Here is a 21,273-nt window from a genome sequence, read left to right as displayed (position 1 = left end):
ACTGACTTATGTGCATTAATCTTGTATCCCGCTACTTTGCTAAATTTGTTTATTAGCTCTAGTAGGTGTATCGTTGATTTCTCAGGGTCTTCTAGATATAAGATCATATCATCTGCAAACAATGACAGTTTTACTTCTTCTTTTCCAATTTGGATGCCTTTTATTTCTTTGTCTTGCCGGATTGCCCTGGCTAGCACTTCCAGCACAGTGTTGAATAACAGTGGTGACAGCGGGCATCCTTGTCTTGTTCCTGATCTTAGAGGGAAGGCTTTCAGTCTCTCACCATTGAGTACTATGCTGGCTGTGGGTTTTTCATATATGCTCTTTATCATGTTGAGGAAGTTTCCTTCAATTCCTACCTTTTGAAGTGTTTTTATCAAAAAGGGATGTTGGATTTTGTCAAATGCTTTTTCAGCATCTATTGAGATGATCAATTGATTTTTCCCTTTCGAGTTTTTAATGTGTTTAATTGATTGTTTTTCTTATGTTGAACCATCCTTGCATGCCTGGAATGAACCCCACTTGGTCATGGTGTATGATTTTTTTAATGTGTCTTTGGATTCGATTTGCAAGTATTTTGTTGAGGATTTTTGCATCTATATTCATTAGGGAGATTGGCCGGTAGTTTTCCTTTTTTGTAGCATCTTTGCCTGGTTTTGGTATTAGATTGATGTTAGCTTCATAAAATGAGTTAGGTAGTGTTCCATTTTTTTTCAATGTTTTGAAAAAGTTTGAGTAAGATTGGTGTCAGTTCTTTCTGGAAAGTTTGGTAGATTTCCCCTGTGAAGCCATCTGGCCCTGGGCATTTATTTCTGGGAAGATTTTTGATGACTGATTGGATCTCTTTGCTTGTGATGGGTTGGTTGAGGTCTTCTGTTTCTTCTCTGGTCAGTCTAGGTTGTTCATATGTTTCCAGGAAATTGTCCATTTCTTCTACATTATCCAGTTTGTTGCCATACAGTTGTTCATAATATCCTCTTATAATTTTTTTAATTTCTTCAGGATCTGCAGTTATGTCACCTTTTTCATTCATTATTTTGTTTATATGAGTCTTCTCTCTTTTTGATTTTGTCAGTCTAGCTAGGGGCTTGTCAATCTTGTTGATCTTCTCAAAGAACCAACTTTTGGTGATATTTATCCTCTCTATTGTTTTTTTGTTCTCTATGTCATTTATTTCTGCTTTAATCCTTGTTATTTCTTTTCTTGTACTTGGTTTAGGATTGGTTTGCTGTTGATTTTCTAGCTTCTTCAGTTGATCCATTAGTTCTTTGATTTTGGCTCTTTCTTCCTTTTTAATATATGCGTTTAGTGCTATAAATTTCCCCCTCAACACTGCTTTTGCTGCATCCCATAGGTTTTGGTATGTTGTGTTCTCATTTTCATTCGTCTCTATATATTTAGCAATTTCTCTTGCTATTTCTTCTTTAACCCACTGATTGTTTAGGAGTGTGTTGTTTAACCTCCAGGTATTTGTGAATTTTCTAAGTCTCTGATGGTTATTGACTTCTAATTGTATTCCATTGTGGTCAGAGAATGTGCTTTGAATAATTTCAATCTTTTTAAATTTATTGAGGCTTGTTTTATGTCCCAGCATATGATCTATTCTGGAGAAAGTTCCATGAGCACTAGAAAAGTATGTGTATCCTGGTGATTTGGGATGTAATGTCCTGTAGATGTCTGTTAAATCTAATTCATTTATCAGATTGTTTAGGTTTTCAATTCCCTTATTGGTCTTCTGTCTGGTTGATCTATCTGTAGGAGAGAGTGATGTGTTGAAGTCTCCCACAATTATTGTGGAAACATCAATTGCTTCCTTTAGTTTTGCCAGTGTTTCTCTCATGTATTTTGTGGCACCTTGGTTGGGTGCATAGACATTTACGATTGTTATTTCTTCTTGCTGAATTGCCCCTTTTATTAGTATGTAGTGGCCTTCTTTGTCTCTCAAAACATCCCTGCATTTGAAGTCTATTTTATCTGAGATTAATATTGCTACACCTGCTTTCTTTTGGCTGTAGCTTGCATGAAATATTTTTTTCCATCCTTTCACTTTGAGTTTCTTTGTGTCCCTGTGTCTAAGATGAGTCTCTTGTATGCAACATATTGATGGTTCATTTTTTTTGATCCATTCTGCAAATCTATATCTTTTAATTGGGGAGTTTAATCCATTTACATTCAACGTTATAACCGTGAAGGCATTTCTTGAATTGGCCATCTTATCCTTTGGTTTATGTTTGCCATATTTTTCCCTCTCTCTATTAATATCCTTTATTGTAGCCATACCGAATCTCTTTAGTACTGAACCTTTCTCCAAGTCTCTCTGTCCTGTCTTTGTTTCTCTGTCTGTAGGGCTCCCTTTAGTATCTCCAGTAGGGCAGGTCTCTTGTTAGCAAATTCTCTCAGCATTTGTTTGTCTGTGAAAAATTTAAGCTCTCCCTCAAATTTGAAGGAGAGCTTTGCTGGATAAAGTATTCTTGGCTGAAAATTTTTCTCACTCAGAATTTTAAATATATCGTGCCACTGCCTTCTTGCCTCCATGGTGGCTGCTGAGTAGTCACTACTTAGTCTTATGCTGTTTCCTTTGTATGTGGTGAATTGCTTTTCTCTTGCTGCTTTCAGAACTTGCTCCTTCTCTTCTGTGTTTGACAGTGTGATCAGTATATGTCTCGGAGTGGGTTTATTTGGATTTATTCTATTCGGAGTTCGCTGAGCATTTATGATTTGTGTATTTATGTTGTTTAGAAGATTTGGGAAGTTTTTCCCAACAATTTCTTTGAATACTCTTCCTAGACCTTTACCCTTTTCTTCCCCTTCTGGGACACCAATGAGTCTTATATTTGGACGTTTCATATTATCTATCATATCCCTGAGGTCCATTTCGATTTTTTCAATTTTTTTCCCCATTCTTTCTTTTATGCTTTCATTTTCCATTCTGTCATCTTCCAGGTCACTGATTCGTTGTTCAACTTCCTCTAGTCTTGTACTATGAGTGTCCAGAATCTTTTTAATTTGGTCAACAGTTTCTTTAATTTCCATAAGATCATCCATTTTTTTATTTAGTCTTGCAATGTCTTCTTTATGCTCTTCTAGAGTCTTCTTGATTTCCTTCATATCCCGTACTATGGTCTCATTGTTCATCTTTAGTTCTTTGAGTAGCTGCTCTAGGTGCTGTGTCTCTTCTGGTCTTTTGATTTGGGTGCTTGGGCTTGGGTTGTCCATATCGTCTGGTTTTTTCATATGCTTTATAATTTTCTGTTGTTTTTGGTCTCGTGGCATTTGCTGAACTTGATAGGGTTCTTTTAGGGTTTGTAGACCTATTGAAGTCCTTATCTCTAATTTATCAGATCTACAGCTTCGTGGAGTACACTTTCTCTAACTAACCAGCAGGTGGCGTCCACGAGCCACGTGTTCTCCACAAGCCAGTTCTCCCCTGCTTAGCCTTTTTGGTGAGTGGGGGAGTGAGTCTTGTGGGGCCCAATTGGTGTACCAAGCTTGCGTGTGTAGTTGGTGTTGCCTGCCCTGTATGTGGGGCGTGTTTCTGGGCAGTCGGGGAGTGGGGGTGGCCCCAACAATCAAATATCCCTGGTGATCCTAGAGTTTTAAAGCTGCTGCAATAGTCTAATCCTTCAGTTCAGTCCTGCCACTGTTTGTCTCTGCCACTGACCCACAAGTCTTTGGTATTGGCGTATGGCTCCTGAGACTTGCAATTGGGCCCCTCTTCCAGGCCGTGCACCCCGGGTCCTCTGTTGAGGGATGACTGTGCTATGTCACAGGTGAGTGCCGTCCCCTCAGGGCAGTTCTGGGCTGCTGGGCTGTGTAGGGAGGCTCCCAGTCTGCTGAAATGATGGCTGAATGGGGCTTTGTTAATTCACACTGCTCCACCTTCCCAGCTCTGGGACAATCAGCTGAGGTTGCAGGGAAGGCTAATGTCCACGCCCAGTTTTGTGGTGTGTGCCTGTTATTTGAAGCACTTCCGTCACACTGGGTTGTGTGGGGCAGCTCTGGGCTATGGGGCTGGCGATGGGCAGGAGTGTTTCCTGTCCACCAGGATGGTGGCTGTGAGCGGATACCCCCCTTTTCTTGGGAAGTTGTGGTGTTTAGTGAATTTTCTCAGCCACTGGATTATTGCCTTTTGTCTCAGAGCTCTCTTAGTTCTGCTCTTGACTTGACGTGCCCAAATTGCAATTCTTTGAAGCTTTCTGTATTGGGCTTCTTAGAGTAATTGTTTTAGAAAAAGAAAAAAGGATTAAAAAAAAAAAAAGGGCCCTCCTCAGAGATCTAATGGGTTATTGAAATGCTAATAGACAAAGCAACCAGGGCCATTAAGGAAAGGTCCACAAGGCAGAGTGATCAGCTTTTCTTCGGGATTTGCATATGCGCCTCAAGGCCTGAGCTCCGCCCTTCCCCTTTCTGTGTTCACCAGAACTCCAAAAATCCTCTGCTTTTATTTTGGAGTTTTTCGTGTTATTTTTTTTTTTTCTATGCCTGTCTCCTCTCTGCTGGGCTGGCAGCTCTCAGATTCTCTGGTGTCTGGTCTCAGTCTATCTATGGTTGGAGTATGGATTAGTAGAATGAGTTTCCGAGAAGGGCTACGACTGCAGTTCTCCCTTCTCCTTCCCGGAGCTGGCAGCCCCTCCTCCCACGTGACTGAGCCTGGCAGGGAGGGGCGCGGGTCCCCTGGCCGCAAAAACTTACAGATTTCGCTGATCTCAGCAGTTCGACATTTTCATGAGTGTTGTATGAAGTATGCCCAAAGACAGATTGCTCTGTGGTGTCCAGTCCACGCAGTTCCTGGCTTTTTACCTACTTTCCTGGAGGAGTAACTAAAACTTACAGCTCACCAGTCTGCCATCTTGCCCCGCCTCTCCGTGAGCTCTCTTATAAGACTCCAGTGGTTTAATTAAGACCCACCTGAATGGGTCGAGTCTGTATCTCCATGGAGATAATTTAATTAAAGGTCTCACCCATGGTTGATTGAGTCACATCTCCATGGAAACACTCAGTCAAAAGATTAATGCCTACCCTCATAAGATTGCATTAAAGAACCGGCACACAGCATTTGTTTGAGTGCTGCGTTTACTGGACTGTATTCCAGATTCTGAGAAAATTGATTTTGACAGTTTGATGTTTCTGTGGTATGGGATGGGCATGCATTTGGAACTTTCTCCTCTGCCGTCTTGCTGACATCACTCTTACCTCTGTTTTTATCTGTTCTCCACTCTTCTGGCCGAGGTTTGCCCTGTTGTCTCTATCCAGTGCTGGGCTAGCATTGCTGGTTTTCTCCCATGTTGGCATGAGGTAGGGTGGGCAATAATTCCTTAGGATAGGAGAAGTCAGAAAGGGCCCAGATCAAAAACTCTAAACTGTTCTGTTTTCCTCTGGGCTGCAATGACCCCCACCCCCACCTCTATTCCACACATTGGAATTCAGTCCCATCAGTCATTTCATTGGCATTTCAGAATTTTTATGTTAGAGTTTTGGAGTCCATCAGCGTTTCCCAACTGTCAGTGACTCTGCTAGGATGAGTTTCAGAGGGGAACCAGCAGCTCTCTTGGCTTCCTGTCTTGTTCTGTGCTTGAGAACTGGACTTGATACTGAGGTGAAAGATGTTTGGTCTGGAAGATCGTAATACAGATCCTAAAATATAATACATGACATATCCTAATTGGGTAAAAGATGAGCAGTTGTATCTGTAGCTAGTTAGAGAATGAGAACTATCAAAGGCTGGCAGAGAAGAGAAAGCCTGGGATTTTGGGTAGGATTTTGACATCCCTGCTTCTCCACTGGGTGTGATTCCATGTCTATTACGATTCCAGTATTATAGATCTTTAAACTTTGGCTTAGAAAAGTTAAAGAACTTGCTCAAGGTGACAGGATTATAATTCTAACCAAGATTTTTCTGATTTCAAAAGTTGTGCTTTTACATGGGACTGAACTCCCAGGGATGAGCCTGGCCCTGGCATCATGAGATCAACAATGTCTTCTTGACCAAAAGGGGAAAGAGAAGTGAAACAAAATAAAGTTTCAGTGGATAAGAGATTTCAGATAGAGTTGAGAGGTCATTCTGGAGATTACTCTTATGCAAGCTTCAGCCAGATACTGCAAATTGCTATAGTATGCTGTTCCGGTTTGCTAATGCTGTTGGAATGCAAAATACCAGAAATGGGTTGGCTTTTATAAAGGGGGTTTATCTGCTTACAAAGTTACAGTCTTAGGGCCATAAAATGCCCAAGGTAAGTCATCAGCCTTTGGGTACCTTCACTGAAGGGTGGCCAGTGGCATCCGGAAAACCTCTGATAGCTAGGAAGGCATGTGGCTGGCGTCTGCTCTGGAGTTCTGGTTTCAGAATGGCTTTCTCCAAAATGTCAGTTGTCAGCTTCCAACAGCCGTCTTCAAAATGTGTCTCTCAGCTGTAGCACTTCCTTCTGTCTGTGAACGCTTTTATAGGACTCCAGTGATTCAGTTAAGACCCACCCATTCAGGGTGGGATAACACCTCCATGGAAATTATCCAATCAAAGGTCTTACCCACAGCTGATTGAATCACATCTCCATGGAAACACAAAGGATTCCAACCTAGTCAACACTGATACATCTGCCCCCACAAGATTGCATCAAAGAACACAGGGTTTTGGGAGACATAGTACATCCAAACTGGCACATATGCCAAGCCCCAACCAACAGTATTCCTGAAAACCCTAAAGAATACCCTGAGCTCTAAGACTCTATAAAAGTTTTACCTACTAAGTTTTTTTTTTTTTCAGAAGCTTAGATACCTCCTATGCCAGATAATCCCTGAAACCCAGAGGTACTAGTCTCTCCAAGAATATCAGCCAGCTTCATTCCTCTGCCCAGTAATGTCGACACCCATTTTCAGCATGAAGAAGTATAGAATGGTCATTGCCCAGGTATCCCTGAAGATTGAGAGAATAATCAGATGAGAGGGAGGAGTTGTAATTGAGAAGTTAGGAGTCAACGAATGATTATGACTACTGCTCATTGTATAGGTATTTCTTTTTAGTTTCTAGTGTATTAAAATAGTCAGAAGGAAATACCTGAAATTTTTGAACTGTAACCCGGTAGCCTTGATCTTTAATAATGATTGTATAACTTTATAACCTTCATCTTATGACCATGTGATTGTAAAAACCTTGTAATTGACACCCCCTTTATCCAGTGTATGGGTAGATGAGTAATAAAGACATTGGATGAAAAAAAGAAGTACGCTTTCTGCTATACCACACTGCCTTCAAACTTTTGTACGACATTGAGCATTCATTCTGCAGATGTTCAGTAAGAACAGTGTGTAGTGCACTGGGGACAGTCTCACACTGCCAGGTGCAGATCCTACTCTCAGAATGTAGTCTGGTAGAGATAGGACATGCATAACCAACTCTAACTCAAAGTAGATAAAGGCCTTGAGATAAAAGGTCATGGTGAAGAGCCAAGGGATTTTTCAAAGAGGGAGAGCTTACTTTGAGCAGAGGAGTTGAGGGGTTAACATGGGGGAGAACTGCCATCCGAGCCAGCCTTTCAGATGTGGTAACTGAAGAGATGCTTCTTTGAAGGAGTGAGAAGGGCATGGGGAAATGTACAGAGACTGAAAAGTGCAATTTGTATGATTATGAGCTTCTTGTGGGAGCCCTGGAAAGAATACTTTCTAAAAACTCTTTTTAAAATACTCTTTAAAAACTCTTATTTTTAAGAGACGTAATCTGAAAGCATTTTTCTTTCTTTTTTAGCTTCTAATTGAGCATGAGTCTTCTTATGATTAGTGAGAATGTCAAATTGGCTCGCGAATATGCTTTGCTGGGAAACTATGACTCTGCAATGGTCTACTATCAGGGAGTCCTTGACCAGATGAACAAGTATCTATACTCTGTGAAAGACACATACCTCCAGCAGAAATGGCAGCAGGTAAGAGGCATGTCAGCTATATGTTTTTTTGTTGTTGTTGTTGTTTGTTTTTCCTTTTTTTTTCTTCTTTTTTATTGAGATTGTTCAGATACCATACAATTATCCAAAGATCCAAAGTGTACAATCACTTGCTCCTGGGTACCCTCATACAGCTGTGCATCCATCACACTTAATTTTTGTTCAATTTTTAGAAACTTTTCATTACTCCAGACAAGAAATAAAGTGAAAGATAAAAAAAGAAAAAAAGAAAAGGAAACTCGAATCCTCCCCTATCCCTAACCAACCCCCCTCTATTGTTGACTTGTAGTATTGATATAGTACATTTGTTACTGTTTATGAAAAAATGTTGAAATACTACTAACTGTATTATGTAGTTTGTAATAGATATATAGTTCTTCCCTATATGCCCCTCTATTATTAACTTCTAATTGTGTTGTCATACATTTGTTCTGGTTCATGGAAGCGATTTCTAGTATTTGTACAGTTGATCATGGTCATTGCCCACCATAGGATTCAGTTTTATAGATTCCCATCTTTTGACCTTCAACTCTCCTTCTGGTGACATATATGACTCTGAGCTTCCCCTTTCCACCTCATTCACACACCATTCGGCACTGTTAGTTATTCTCACATCTTGCTACCAATACCCCTGTTCATTTCCAAACATTTAAGTTCATCCTAATTGAACGTTTTGCTCATACTAAGGAACCACTCCCCGTTCTTAAGCCTCGTCCTATATCTTGGTACCTTATATTTCATGTCTGTGAGTTTACATATTATAATTAGTTCCTATCAATGAGACCCTGCAATAATTGTCCTAATGTGTCTGGCTTATTTCACTCAGTATATTGCCCTCGAGGTTTTGTCATCAACCCATTTTTTTTAATATAGTTTTGTTCACACACCATACATTCCATCCCAAGTAAATAATTGATGGTTTTCTGCATGGTCATACATTTATGTGTTCACCACCTTCACCACTATCTATATAAGAGCATCTACATTTCTTCCACAAGGCAGGAGGGAGAGTCAAAGAAGGTAGAGAGACAAAAGAAAGAGGAAAAAAAATGACAGCTACGAAGCAGCAAACGGAAAAATAACCTTAAAGTAGAATAAAGAATCAGACAATACCACCAATGTCAAGTGTCTAACATGCCTCCCCTATTCCCCCTCTTATCTGCATTCACCTTGGTATATCACCTTTGTTACATTAAAGGAAGCACAATACAATGATTCTATTAGTTACAGTCTCTAGTTTATGCTGATTGCATCCCTCCCCCAATGCCTCCCCATTTTTAACACCTTGCAAGATTGACATTTGCTTGTTCTCCCTTGTAAAAGAACATATTTGTACATTTTATCACAATTGTTGAATACTCTAGATTTCACCAAGTTACACAGTCCCAGTCGTTATCTTTCCTCCTTTCTTGTGGTGTCTCACATGCTCCCCATCTTCCTCTCAACCGTATTCATAGTTACCTTTGTTCAGTGTACTTACATTGTTGTGCTACCATCTCCCAAAATTGTGTTCCAAACCATGCACTCGTGTCTTCTATCACCCTGTAGTGCTCCCTTTAGTATTTCCTGTAGGACAGGTGTCTTGTTCACAGAGTCTCTCATTGTCTGTTTGTCAGAAAATATTTTGAGCTCTCCCTCATATTTGAAGGACAGCTTTGCTGGATACAGGATTCTTGGTTGGCGGTTTTTCTCTTTCAGTGTCTTAAATATATCACCCCACTTCCTTCTCGCGTCCATGGTTTCTGCTGAGAGATCCACACATAGTCTTATTAAGCTTCCTTTGTATGTAATGGATCGCTTTTCTCTTGCTGCTTTCAGGATTCTCTTTTTGTCTTTGACATTTGATAATCTGATTATTAAGTGTCTTGGCATAGGCCTAATCATATCTCTTCTGTTTGGAGTACGCTGCGCTTCTTGGATGTGTAATTTTATGTCTTTCATAAGAGATGGGAAATTTTCATTAATTATTTCCTCTATTATTGCTTCTGCCCCCTTTCCCTTCTCTTCTTCTGGGACACCGATGATATGTACATTATTGTACTTTGTTTCATCCTTGAGTTCCCGGAGACGTTGCTCATATTTTTTCATTCTTTTCTCCATCTCCTTTGTGTGTAGGCTTTCAGGTGTTCTGTTCTCCAGTTCCTGAGTGTTTTCTTCTGCCTCTTGAGATCTGCTGTTTTGTGTTTCCATTGTGTCTTTCATCTCCTGTGTTGTGCCTTTCATTTCCATAGATTCTACTAGTTGTTTTTTTGAACTTTTGATTTCTGCTGTATACATGCCCAGTGCTTCCTTTACAGCCTCTATCTCTTTTGCAATATCTTCTCTAAACTTTTTGAATTGATTTAGCATTAGTTGTTTAAATTCCTGTATCTCAGTTGAAGTGTACGTTTGTTCCTTTGACTGGGCCATAACTTTGTTTTTCTTAATGTAGGTTGTAATTTTCTGTTGTCTAGGCATGGTTTCCTTGGTTATCCAAATCAGGTTTTCCCAGACCAGAACAGGCTCAGGTCCCAGAGGGAAGAAATATTCAGTATCTGGTTTCCCTGTGGGTGTGTCTTAGAAAATTGCTCCACCCTGTGATGCCTCGAGTCACTGTGCTTTTCTGCCCAGCAGGTGACGCCTGTTAGCCTATAATTCTTGACTGGTGTGAGGAGGTGTGGCTGTGTTCCCCCAGGCTCTGGGGTCTGGTTCTGAATGGAAAGGGCCCCACCCCTTTCCTCCTAGAGAAGACAGACCCCCCAGGTGGAGGTCATTAGCATTTCAGTGGTCTCGCTGTCTGCTTGTGTCTCCACCCTTCCCTGAGTCACAGCCCTGGAAACTGAAAATGACTGGGGCTTTCTCCACTGAGCCGAAAAAGAAACAGATAGTCCCCTTCAGACCCAGTCCAAGGCGACCCTCCGGCTCTCCCAGGTCAGTCGTCACCCAAAGCCTCTGTCTGTTTTTGGGGATGCGTACCTGTAGTGAGCAGTTCACACTCGCTACTTAAAACTCCAGTTGGAGCTCAGCTGAGCTATATTCGCTTGCTGGGAGAGAGCTTTTCTCTGGCACCAGGAGGCTTTGCAGCTCGGGCTGTGGGGGAGGGGGTCTCACGACTTGGTTCCGCAGGTTTTACTTACAGATTTTATGCTGTGTTCTCGGGCATTCCTCCCAATTCAGGTTGGTGTATGATGAGTGGATGGTCTCGTTTGTTCCCCCGCAGTTATTCTGGATTATTTACTAGTTGTTTCTGGTTTTTTGTAGTTGTTCCAGAGGGACTACTTAGCTTCCACTCCTCTCTATGCCGCCATCTTGCCCGAGTCCTCAGCTATATGTTTTAATGGGTTATGTAATCAAAAGAGGTTTAAGCAGTTGGAAATGGCTATATGCAGCTGCACATTAAGACTATGATTTATTGCATGGATTTGTATATAATGGTACTTGCAAACTTCTTTTACTAATAGTCCATTTACACCGTCATCAGTATTATAAGTTCTACTCATTTATTCTGATTGTATGATTATGAGCTTGTGGGAGCCTTGGAAAGAATACTTTCTAAAAACTCTTTTTAAAATACTCTAATAGATTAAAAAAGTAATGATTTTGAAGTTTATTTCTAGCATAGATTTTTAGCTGGTAAAATTAGAGTTGATTTTATTAAGCCATTGTTGAAACTATGAATGACACTTGAACCTCACTGGGACCCTATTCCCTGTATAGCATTATGAAGCGCACCATAGTTGAATCCCGTTTGAACAGCTTTAAGTCACTTAGAACAGTAGAAATTGTAGACTTACAGGTGTAGTTGAGGGTGACATTTATAATAAGGTTCAACTATGTCGTAAAAGAAAACAAGTGGTGCAGATACTAGAAGTCGTCTTTTTGAGTTGGTCTTCTAGGTTATTATCTCAGCCTCTTCTGAACTGCTTTTTTGATATTGTTCCATATTTGCCCTTAATTTCTTTAAAAGAGAGAATATCCTCCCTCTTTGAACTCAACCTCAGGTAAATCTGCCCCTCCATATCTCTTACGTTACCAGAGGGGAAAATATTTTATTTCATAAGAGTCTCAAGTTTGTCACTGAAGAATGTTTAAGACCTTTTACTCTTAAGCCAGAGAACATTTATTTTAAAAGTCTAAGCTTTTTTTGTAAAGATACTAAAAACTAAATCATTTAATTTTAAAATAAAACATTTTCAACTTCAGACTTCATTTCAGTATTACATATTTCATTTTTAAAAATTGAGTTAAGATTATTTAAAAAAAAATCTTGGTTGCATTTGAATTTAGATGTTTGTCCTCTGAAGCCATATATTTCAGGCTGTAGGTTGCGATCCATTAGGAGTTATGATATTAATTTAGTGGATTTTGATCAGCATTTTTAAAGTAAATTAAATATTGTAGAAACCATCAAAGTGCAACTTGCAAAAGTATTATTTTTTTTCCAACTTTAAAGATATGGGTAACTTTTCAATTTGTTACTCAATTTGAATAAGAACCACAGTTAGCAACATGGTTTAATTAGCCAAAATAGTAATTCATTTTCTCAGTTATGATTTACTGGATGTCTGATGTCAAGAGAGAGGTTTCTGACATCTCTAAGAAATGGCCTTAGTTTAATCACGGCAGTGGTTTGTTAGTTATAGAAATTTAAGGATCCATATTCTTCTTTGAAACCAGGTCTGGCAGGAAATAAATGTGGAAGCTAAACATGTTAAGGATATCATGAAAACATTAGAGAGCTTTAAACTGGAGAGTACTCCCTTGAAAGCTGCACAACATGAACCTCAAGCTTCTGAGGGAGAGGTCTGGTCCTTGCCTGTGCCTGTTGAACGAAGGTAAGTGGGGGGACCTTTGAAGAAACAAATTAGCACAAGAAGTTGATTGCATTTGTTATTATTAGGAGGAGAGCCGGCTGAGAGACAGCAATGAGAGGGAGGTTTTTATAAAAGGCCCTTTTATAACTCTTAAATTGTGTATCATATGACTCTGTGATCTATTTCAGAAGATAAAATTTCAGTGGCAGTAAGTCAAAAATTGCTTTGGTGAATGAGCTTGAAGTATTGGAAACATTATCTTATGGAAGAAGCATGAGGCTGAGAATTGAAATATCAGAGATCAAGTTCTGTCTTTGCCCTTATCTGACTTTGGGAAAATCCTTTAACCTTTCTAGGCCTCAGGTTTTTTCCTTTGTAAAGCAAAGGAGTTAGACTAGAACAGGGTTTCTCAAAACTGTCACAGAATACTGCTGGTCATCAAGTTATACTGCTGCTAAAATTGAAAAATGGTTCCTTTTTTTTTAATTCACAAAGAAAAATAAAGAACGATGTTGAATTTTAGGTTTTTCTCTGGCATCTTTTTTTTTTTCAGCTTCCTATTAGCAACTGCTAGCAAATGAACAATGAATGAAAACTGATATTTACTAAAATGCTCAAAACAGCCAATCATACTTAGTTTCACTGTGTGTTTTTTAACTGACAAGTGTGCAGGTAGATGTGAGTATGTGTTTCACTCACATAACAGTTTCTCTAGCTTGTATTATGCTTTAAGTACGTGAATATTTTGGGCTGTGATACAAAGAGCACTATGACTTCCAGGTTCTTTGGCCCCTAACTAGTTTGAGAGCTTTGGGAGTAGAACATTGCTTTGAGTTCATCCAGCTTTGATTTTTTTTTAAAGTTTTATTGAGATATATTCACTTACCATACAGTCCATCCAAAGTGTACAATCAGTGGCTTTTAGTATATTCACAGAGTTGTGCATTCATTACCACAATCAATTGTAGAACATTTTCATTACTCCAAAAGAAAAACCCCATACACCTTAGCAGTCACTTCTCAATCCATCTGTCTTTCTCCAGGTTTAGGGACGTAACCACTAATCTATTTGTCTCTATAGATTTATTTATATTTACATTTTATATAAATGGAATTGTACAATATGTTGTATTTGTGTCTGGTTTCTTTCACTTAACAATGTTTTTTGTTGTTTTTTTAAATTATTATTTTTTTTAATTGGAGAAGTTGTAGGTTCACAGAAATGTCCAGTAAAAAAATACATACAGCTTATATACCCCCCTATTGTTGATACTTTACATTAGTGTGGTACCTTTGTTAACAATTGTTGAAAGATCATTAAAATAATACTATTAAATATAGTCCATTGTTTACATTAGGTGGATTTGTTTCCTATTATTAGCACCTTGTATTAGTGTCATATATTTGTTACAGTTCATGAAAAAACATTCCTACACTTGTATTATTAAACCCAGTCCATCATCCACAAGAGGGTTCACTGCGTTATACAGTCTAATGTTTTATCTTCTAACTTTGATTCTAGTAACATACACAACCCAGAACTTCCCCTTTCAACCGCATTCACATACCTAATTCACCTGTTAATTGCACACACAATAATATGCTACCATCACCACCATCTATTTCAAAACCTTTACAATCAACCTGAATAGAAATTCTGTACAAATTAACCATCAGCTCTCCATTTTCTACCCCCAGTCTATCCCCTGGTAACCTATATTCTAGATTCTAACTCGGAGTTTGCTTATTACAATTAGTTCATATCAGTGAGCTATACAATATTTGCCTTTTTTTGCCAGGTGTATTTCACTAAGCATAATGTTCTCTAGGTTCATTCATGTTGTCGCATATATCAGGACTTCATTCCTTTATACAACTAAGTAATATTCCATTGTATGTATATATCACATTTCTTTTATCAGTTCATCGCTTTATGGACACTTCGGTTGGTTCCATCTTTTGGCAGTTGTGAATAATGCCACTGTGTAAATATCTTTTGGAGTCTGCTTTCAGTTCTTTTGGGTGTATACCCTAGTAGTGGGAGTGCCAGGTCATATGGTAATTCTATAATCTAACTACCTGAGAAACTGCCAAACTGTCTTCCACAGCAGCTGTACCATTCTGCATTCCTACTAGCAATGAATGAGTGTTCCTATTTTTCTAAATCCTCTCCAACAACTTGTAATTTTCTGTTTTTTTAACAGTAGCCATTCTTGTGGGTGTGAAGTGATTCTCTCATTGTGGTTTTGATTTGTATTTCCTTAATAGCTAGTTGACATTGAGCATCGTATCATGTGCTTTTTTTTTTTTTAAGAGTTTTATTCACACACCACACAAACTATCCAGAGTGTACAATCAATGGCTCTTTCTTCTTAAGCATTTAGAGCTATAAATATCCCTCTCAGCACTGCCTTTTCTGCATCCCCTAAGTTTTGATATGTTGTGTTTTTGTTTTCATTTGTCTTGAGATTTTCCTTGCAATTTCTTCTTTGATATACTGATTAAGAGTGTGTTTAACTTCTATACATTTGTCAGTTTTCCAGTTTTCTACCTGTTATTGATTTCCCCTTATTTTATGATCCAGTATGTGGTCTATGCTGGAGAATGATCTATACGCACTTGAGAAGAATGTGTATCCTGCTGTTTTGGAATGCAATGTTCTGTATGTATCTGTTAGGTCTGGTTCATTTATCATCATTATTCAAGTTCTCTGTTTTCTTATTGATCTTCCATCTGGATGTTCTAGCTATTGATAAGACTGGTGTATTGAAGTCTCCAACTATCATTGTAGAGAGGTCTGTCTCTCCCTTCAGTTTTGCCAGTTTTTGCCTCATATATTTTGAGGTTCCATAATTTGGTGCATAAATGTTTATGATTGTTATTTCTTCTTGGTGGACTGCCCCTTTTATTAGTGTATTGGGTCCTTCTTTGTCTCTTATAAGAGTTTTGCATTTAAAATCTTTTTCTTTCTTTCTTTCCTTTTTTTTTTTTTTTTTTTTTTTTTTTTTGTTGTTGTTGCTTACTACTTGCATGGAACATCTTTTTCAACCTAGTTGTGTCTTTGGGTCTAAGGTGAGTCTCTTGTAAACAGTGTATTGTTGGATCATGCTTTTTTAATCCATTCTGCCAATCTGTGTCTTTTGATTGGGCCATTTAATCCACTATTATTCAGTATTAGTACTGTAAAGGCAGTACTTCAGCCATTTTATTCTTTGTTTTTTATGTCTTATCTTTTTTTTAAATCTCTCTTTTTTACCTTTTAGTTACCTTACCGATAATCTTCATTTCTTCGCAGTACTACAAGCCACTCTTTCTTGTCTTTTCCTTTCAGCCTGCAGAACTCCCTTTACTAATTCTTGTAGGGTGGGTCTCTTGTTGATGAACTTTCTCAGTTTCTGTTTCTCTGAATATTTTAAACTCTACTTCATTTTTCAAAGAGAGTTCTGCCAGATAAAGAAATTTTGGCTGGCAGTTTTTCTCTTTCAGTATCTTAAATATATCATACCACTGCCTTCTTGCCTCCTTGTTTTCTGTTGAGAAATTGGCAGCTTAGACTTACTGAGGATCCCTTGTGTGTGACAAACCATTTTTGTACTGCTGCTTTCACAATTCTCTCTTGATCTTTGGCATTTGACATTTTGATTAGTATTGGTTTCTGAGTGGGTTTGTTAGGGTTTATTTTGTTTGGAGTTGTTTTGCCTTTTGGACATACGTATTTATGTCTTTCCTAGGAATTTGGAAATTTTCAACCATTATTTCCTCAAGTACTCTTTCTGTTCCTTTTCCCTTTTCTCCTTCTGGGACACCCATGATGCATATGTTTGTACACTTCATACTTTCACACAGATCCCTGAGACACTGCTCATATTTTCTGTTCTTTTTCCTATTTGTTTTTCTGACTGTATGTTTTCAGTTGTCCTGTTTTCTAGTTCACTGATTCATTCTTCTGCTTGTTCAGATCTGCTGTTTTATATCTCTTTTATTGTGCCTTTTATCCCCATAATTTCTGTTATGTTTCTTTTTATACTTTCAAATTCCTCCTTATGCTCACATAATGTCTTTATTAATATCCTTTATCTCCTTTAGCCATATTTTCTCTCATCTCTTTGAATTGATTTAGGGGAGTTGTTTAAACATCTTCGATTAGTTGTCCCAAATTCTGTGTCTCCTCTGAAGTTTTAATTTGTTCCTTTGACTAGGCCATATATTCTGCTTCTTAATATGGCTTGTAAGTTTTTGCTGATGTCTAGGCATCTGATTATCTTGATGTGTTTACTCTGACGGTCAGTGTCTCTCTTTTGCTTAGAATTTTATTGTTGATTGGTTTTGTGTTAAGTCTCTTCTTTGACACTTTGTTAAACTTATTCTAGACCTTTAGAATAGTCCATGTTTAACTGATCAGATTTTTTCACCTCTTCTTCATCTCATTCTTTCCTTGTATATGCAGTATAATTTTTTAAATTATACTTTTTGTGCAGTTGTTTCACCTCCAGGAGAAAGCTTTCTGTTTCGGTTTGCTAAAGCTGCTAGAATGCAATATACCAGAAATGAGTTGGCTTTTACAATGGGGATTTATAAGCTTACAAATTTACAGTTCTAAGGCCTTGAAAATATCCAGATTAAGGCATCAAGAGGATACCTTCTCTAAAGAAAGGCTTCTGGCATCTGGGACACCTCTGTCATGTGGGAAGGCACATAGCCGGTGTCTGTTGGTCCTTCTTTCCTGGGTTTCATTGGTTTCAGCTTCTGGCTTCAGTGGCTCTCTCAGCTCTTCTGGGGATTTTTCTTTCTGAGCAATCAGGGCCTTTTCTGTCCTTTATCCTCTCATAAAAGGTTTAAGACCCACCTTGAATGGGCTAAGTCACATCTCAATTGAAATAACCTAACCAAAAGGTCTCACCCACAAAAGGGCTGCACTCACAGGAATAGATTAAAAGAGCATGGCCTTTTCTGGGGCACATAACAGTTTTAAACCAGCACACTTCCTTTGCTCTGTGCCTTCTCTGGGAATCTTGAGATTTGTTTTTGTTTTGACTCTGGAGTTTTTTACTCTTCTTTTGTTGTCTCTAGCTGCTTCTGCCTGGTGGGCAGATTCTGGTAGGAAGGTGACCGTGGAGAGGACTTTCACAGGTCAGTATTTCTCACTCAAAACAGAGTCAGAGACCCACAAGAAGGGAGCAGAGCAACAACTCCAAAGTGCCCTGGGGAGGGGATTGGGAAGGACACCAATGGCCTCTTTGATAGCTCCCCAAGGCTATGCTTTCCTGGCTTGCACAGCACATGCAGCCCTTTAGCTGTCTGTTCCCTGCAGACCTGTGGAAGCACTGGCTGTAGCAGCCTTTGTGTGGAGGCTGGGGTGGGCACTGAAACAGCAAGGATCTGAATTCACTATTCAAAAACCATGATTGATGATAGGCTATGTCTATCCCTGTTTTTGTAGAAGAGGGTTTTTATGTCCCTTTCTGCCAACAGTGAGCTAATCCCAGGGGGTGGATCCCAAGGTGGTCTGCTATGAGAGTGGGCGATGGCACTGCCAGCCATCACATGGAGAGAGAAATTCTTCTTTACCTTAGTTTTTCAGCCTCTTCCTCCCGCTATTCCCTGTATTCTGTACAGTGTTTTTCTGGCTGCTGGAGCACCAGAACAGTTGTTACAGATAGTTCCTGCCTGTTCAATAGCTGTTTTTGTGGAAGGACTATGTCCTAAAGCTTGCTACTACAACCTTACCATGTGTCAGGTTCTCTCTTACTTCCTTTACATTTATTATAAAGTCTTTGAAGGAATAAGTACTAATTTTTTAGCCCCAATTTCTGATGAGGAAACTTTAGCTTAAATAGTTTAATTTGCTCTTCAGATCATAAACATTTGTGATTTACAGTCCATAGCAAACAGTTCTCTGCTTTTGCCAACTTTTGCATAGGATGTAACCATGTTCTTAGCAGTTGTTTTCCCTCGAAGATTTGTGGATTAAACTTTTTCTACATTTGTGATTACTTTTTTCTTAGTTATATTTTTGTTTTTTTCTGCCTGTCTTATATGTTTTATTCCTGTTTACTTTCTCTTTTCTCTTTGTTCCTGAGAATCATCACTTGGTCCCTAATTCCTTTTTTTTAAATACGTATTTCATTATCTTTCAGTTATTGTTAAGAGCTTCCCAGTGAACTATTGGTCACTGAGTCTTACAGTCAGAGGCAGGAGGGCTATCTCTTTGAGGTAGCAGGAAGTTGAATTAGATGAGCCTTTTCGTCTCAAACAGTTCTGTGATGATGAACCCTAAGTAGTGTCCCTTCTTGTTGCTGCTTGCATTCTTCGATACCTTTTATTGTCCCAGATTTTGAACATCTTGTATTACTGTAAACTATGAAGTTCCCTCTTTTGACTTTATTTGCTGCTAATTTCCTGTAAATTATTTTACTTTTTCCTTCAAAACTTTTTTTTCCTTTTAGTCTTGATTTGCATTCATATTTTTTAAACTTACTTTAATTCTTTCAACTTTGTTGGTGATTCTAACCTTGTCATCCCCTGAATTTTAGTCTCATTTGGAAAAGATTCAGCACATCCAGTAATTTTACTCTTCTGGAGAACTGCACAAAAATGTAATCAAACGGAGGTTAATTGAAGCCTTGTAAAAGAAAGGTCAGAAGTAGCTTATACACTGTTAGATGTGATTCTTTTAAAATGTATTTGGTGAGTCAAATGATGTTTCTCCAATATTTTCCCATCTTATAAAATAGAGCCCAGAGTTCTTATCATGGCCTTCAGGCCCCTGTGAAGTCTGCCCCTGGTGCCTCTGTGACTTCAGTTCTGACAAGCCTCTCTTGGCCCTGTGCTCCAGCCCCATGAAACAAGCCCTACACCTGCAGGCTTCATTCCTTTGCACTTGCCATTCTTTCAGCTTGGATGTCAGATGGCTTATTTCTTTTATTTCAGAGCTCTACTTAAATGTCACATCAGAAAGGCCATTTCTGACCCCCTTACCTAAAACACCACCTCCCATCATCCTAAAGTCCCTTAACGCTTCTTTATTTTTCTTGATGGCACTTATTATCGTCTGATGTACTATATATGTCTTCATTGCTGTCACATACACACACTTTCACTTGTACATACGTTTAAGAGAAAGGGCTTTAAAAATTATTTTTAAACTGCTGTTTTTAAATCCTCCAAAATCCAGGCTGTGGTGGGAGTAGGGGGGTGGTGTTCTGATTGCTGTCAGCTGCCTTTGATTGCTGATTTTGACAGCTGCTTTTGATCTTGGGGTGGCCATTGTATTAACCCTCGGTAGGTGGAGGCAGCAGAGAAGTCTGAAAGAGACATACCTCTTTTTCTTTTTTCTTTTCTTTTCTTTTCTTTTTTTTTTTTTTTCATTTTTCTCTTTCCTTTTCCTATTTGCGAGCAAAAACTAATTTGGCAATGTTACAGACTGGTGGCTCCAGCTCTCAACAACAAAAAACATTCCCAGTGATACAGGAGAATTAGATTTCCAGAGTTATAATGACATAATACTCAGAATGTCCAGCTCAATAACAACAACAAACATTATACAGTACATGAAGAAATACGAAAATATGACTGACCAGTTTTCAAGAAAAAAAAGAATTTGACAGAACCCATCCTTGAGGAAGCCCATACGTTGGAACTCTTAGTTAAAATATTAAATCAACTATCTAAAATATGTTCAGTGAGCTCAGGGACACCATAGAAAAAGAGCTAAAGGAAATTAAGAAAACAGTGTCTCAACAAAATAAAGCACACCAGCATACTTATCATAAGTCTTCAGAAGATCAAGAGAGAAGGAAAGGGGCAGAAAAAGTATTTGAAGAAATAATGGTTGAAAATTTCCCAAATTTAGTTGAAGATGTGAATATGCGCATCTGAAAAGCGCAGTGAACTCCATGCACGATAAACTCAAAGATGTATTATACCAAGATGTATTATAGTGAAATTGTCAAAATCCAAAGAGAAAAAGAGAATTTTGAAAGCAGCAAGAGAGTAGCTACTTTTCACATACAAGGGATTCATAATAAAATTAATAGCAGTTTTCTCATCAAAAACATGCAGACCAAAAGACAGTGGGATATTTAAAATTCTTAAGGAAAAAAAATTAACCAAGATTTTTATGTGTGGAAAATTATAGCAACATTATTCACAGTTGCCAAAAGGTGACAGCGACCCAAATATCCATCAGCAGATGAAAGCATAAACAGAATGAGATATAACCATTCAGTGGAATATTATTCAGCCATAAAAAGAAATGAAGTGCTGATACATACTACAGCATGGACTCACCTTAGAGACATCATGTTGAGTGAAGTAAGCCAGACACAAAAGGATTTCTCTTATATGAAACACTAGAATAAGCAAATTCCTAGAGACAAAAATTAGAATAGTGGTTACCAGGGGCTGTGGGGAGGGGGAAATGTACTTAAGGGATACCAGTTTCTGTTTGGGATGATAAAAATGTTCTAGAAGTAGTTAAAGGTTGCACAACACTTTCAGTGTACTTATTGTCACAGAATTGTACACTTAAAATTAAAATGATTTTGAGT

General features: G+C 38.5%; 1 protein-coding gene across 5 annotated transcripts in view; it reads left to right on the top strand.

The window, feature by feature from the left end:
• Nucleotides 1-21,273, top strand: part of KATNA1 (katanin catalytic subunit A1) — a 62,268-nt gene that overhangs the window by 20,611 nt on the left and 20,384 nt on the right. For 2 of the 5 annotated variants that reach the window (XM_037819239.1, XM_037819248.1), the window contains exons 2-3: nt 7,739-7,913; nt 12,588-12,745. In XM_037819239.1, coding sequence (XP_037675167.1) covers nt 7,752-7,913; nt 12,588-12,745 — 320 coding nt within the window. In that variant the 5' untranslated portion in view covers nt 7,739-7,751. Of the gene's footprint in view, nt 1-6,951; nt 7,004-7,738; nt 7,914-10,793; nt 10,842-12,587; nt 12,746-21,273 lie in introns of those variants that run through there. The other 3 variants (XM_037819243.1, XM_037819257.1, XM_037819265.1) reach the window with 3 other exon arrangements.

The sequence above is a fragment of the Choloepus didactylus genome, chromosome 2, assembly GCF_015220235.1.
Source record: "Choloepus didactylus isolate mChoDid1 chromosome 2, mChoDid1.pri, whole genome shotgun sequence".
NCBI classification, from domain to species: Eukaryota; Metazoa; Chordata; class Mammalia; order Pilosa; family Megalonychidae; genus Choloepus; species Choloepus didactylus.
Note: the sequence above shows the minus strand (reverse complement) of the source record. Positions and strands in the feature narration are given on the sequence as shown.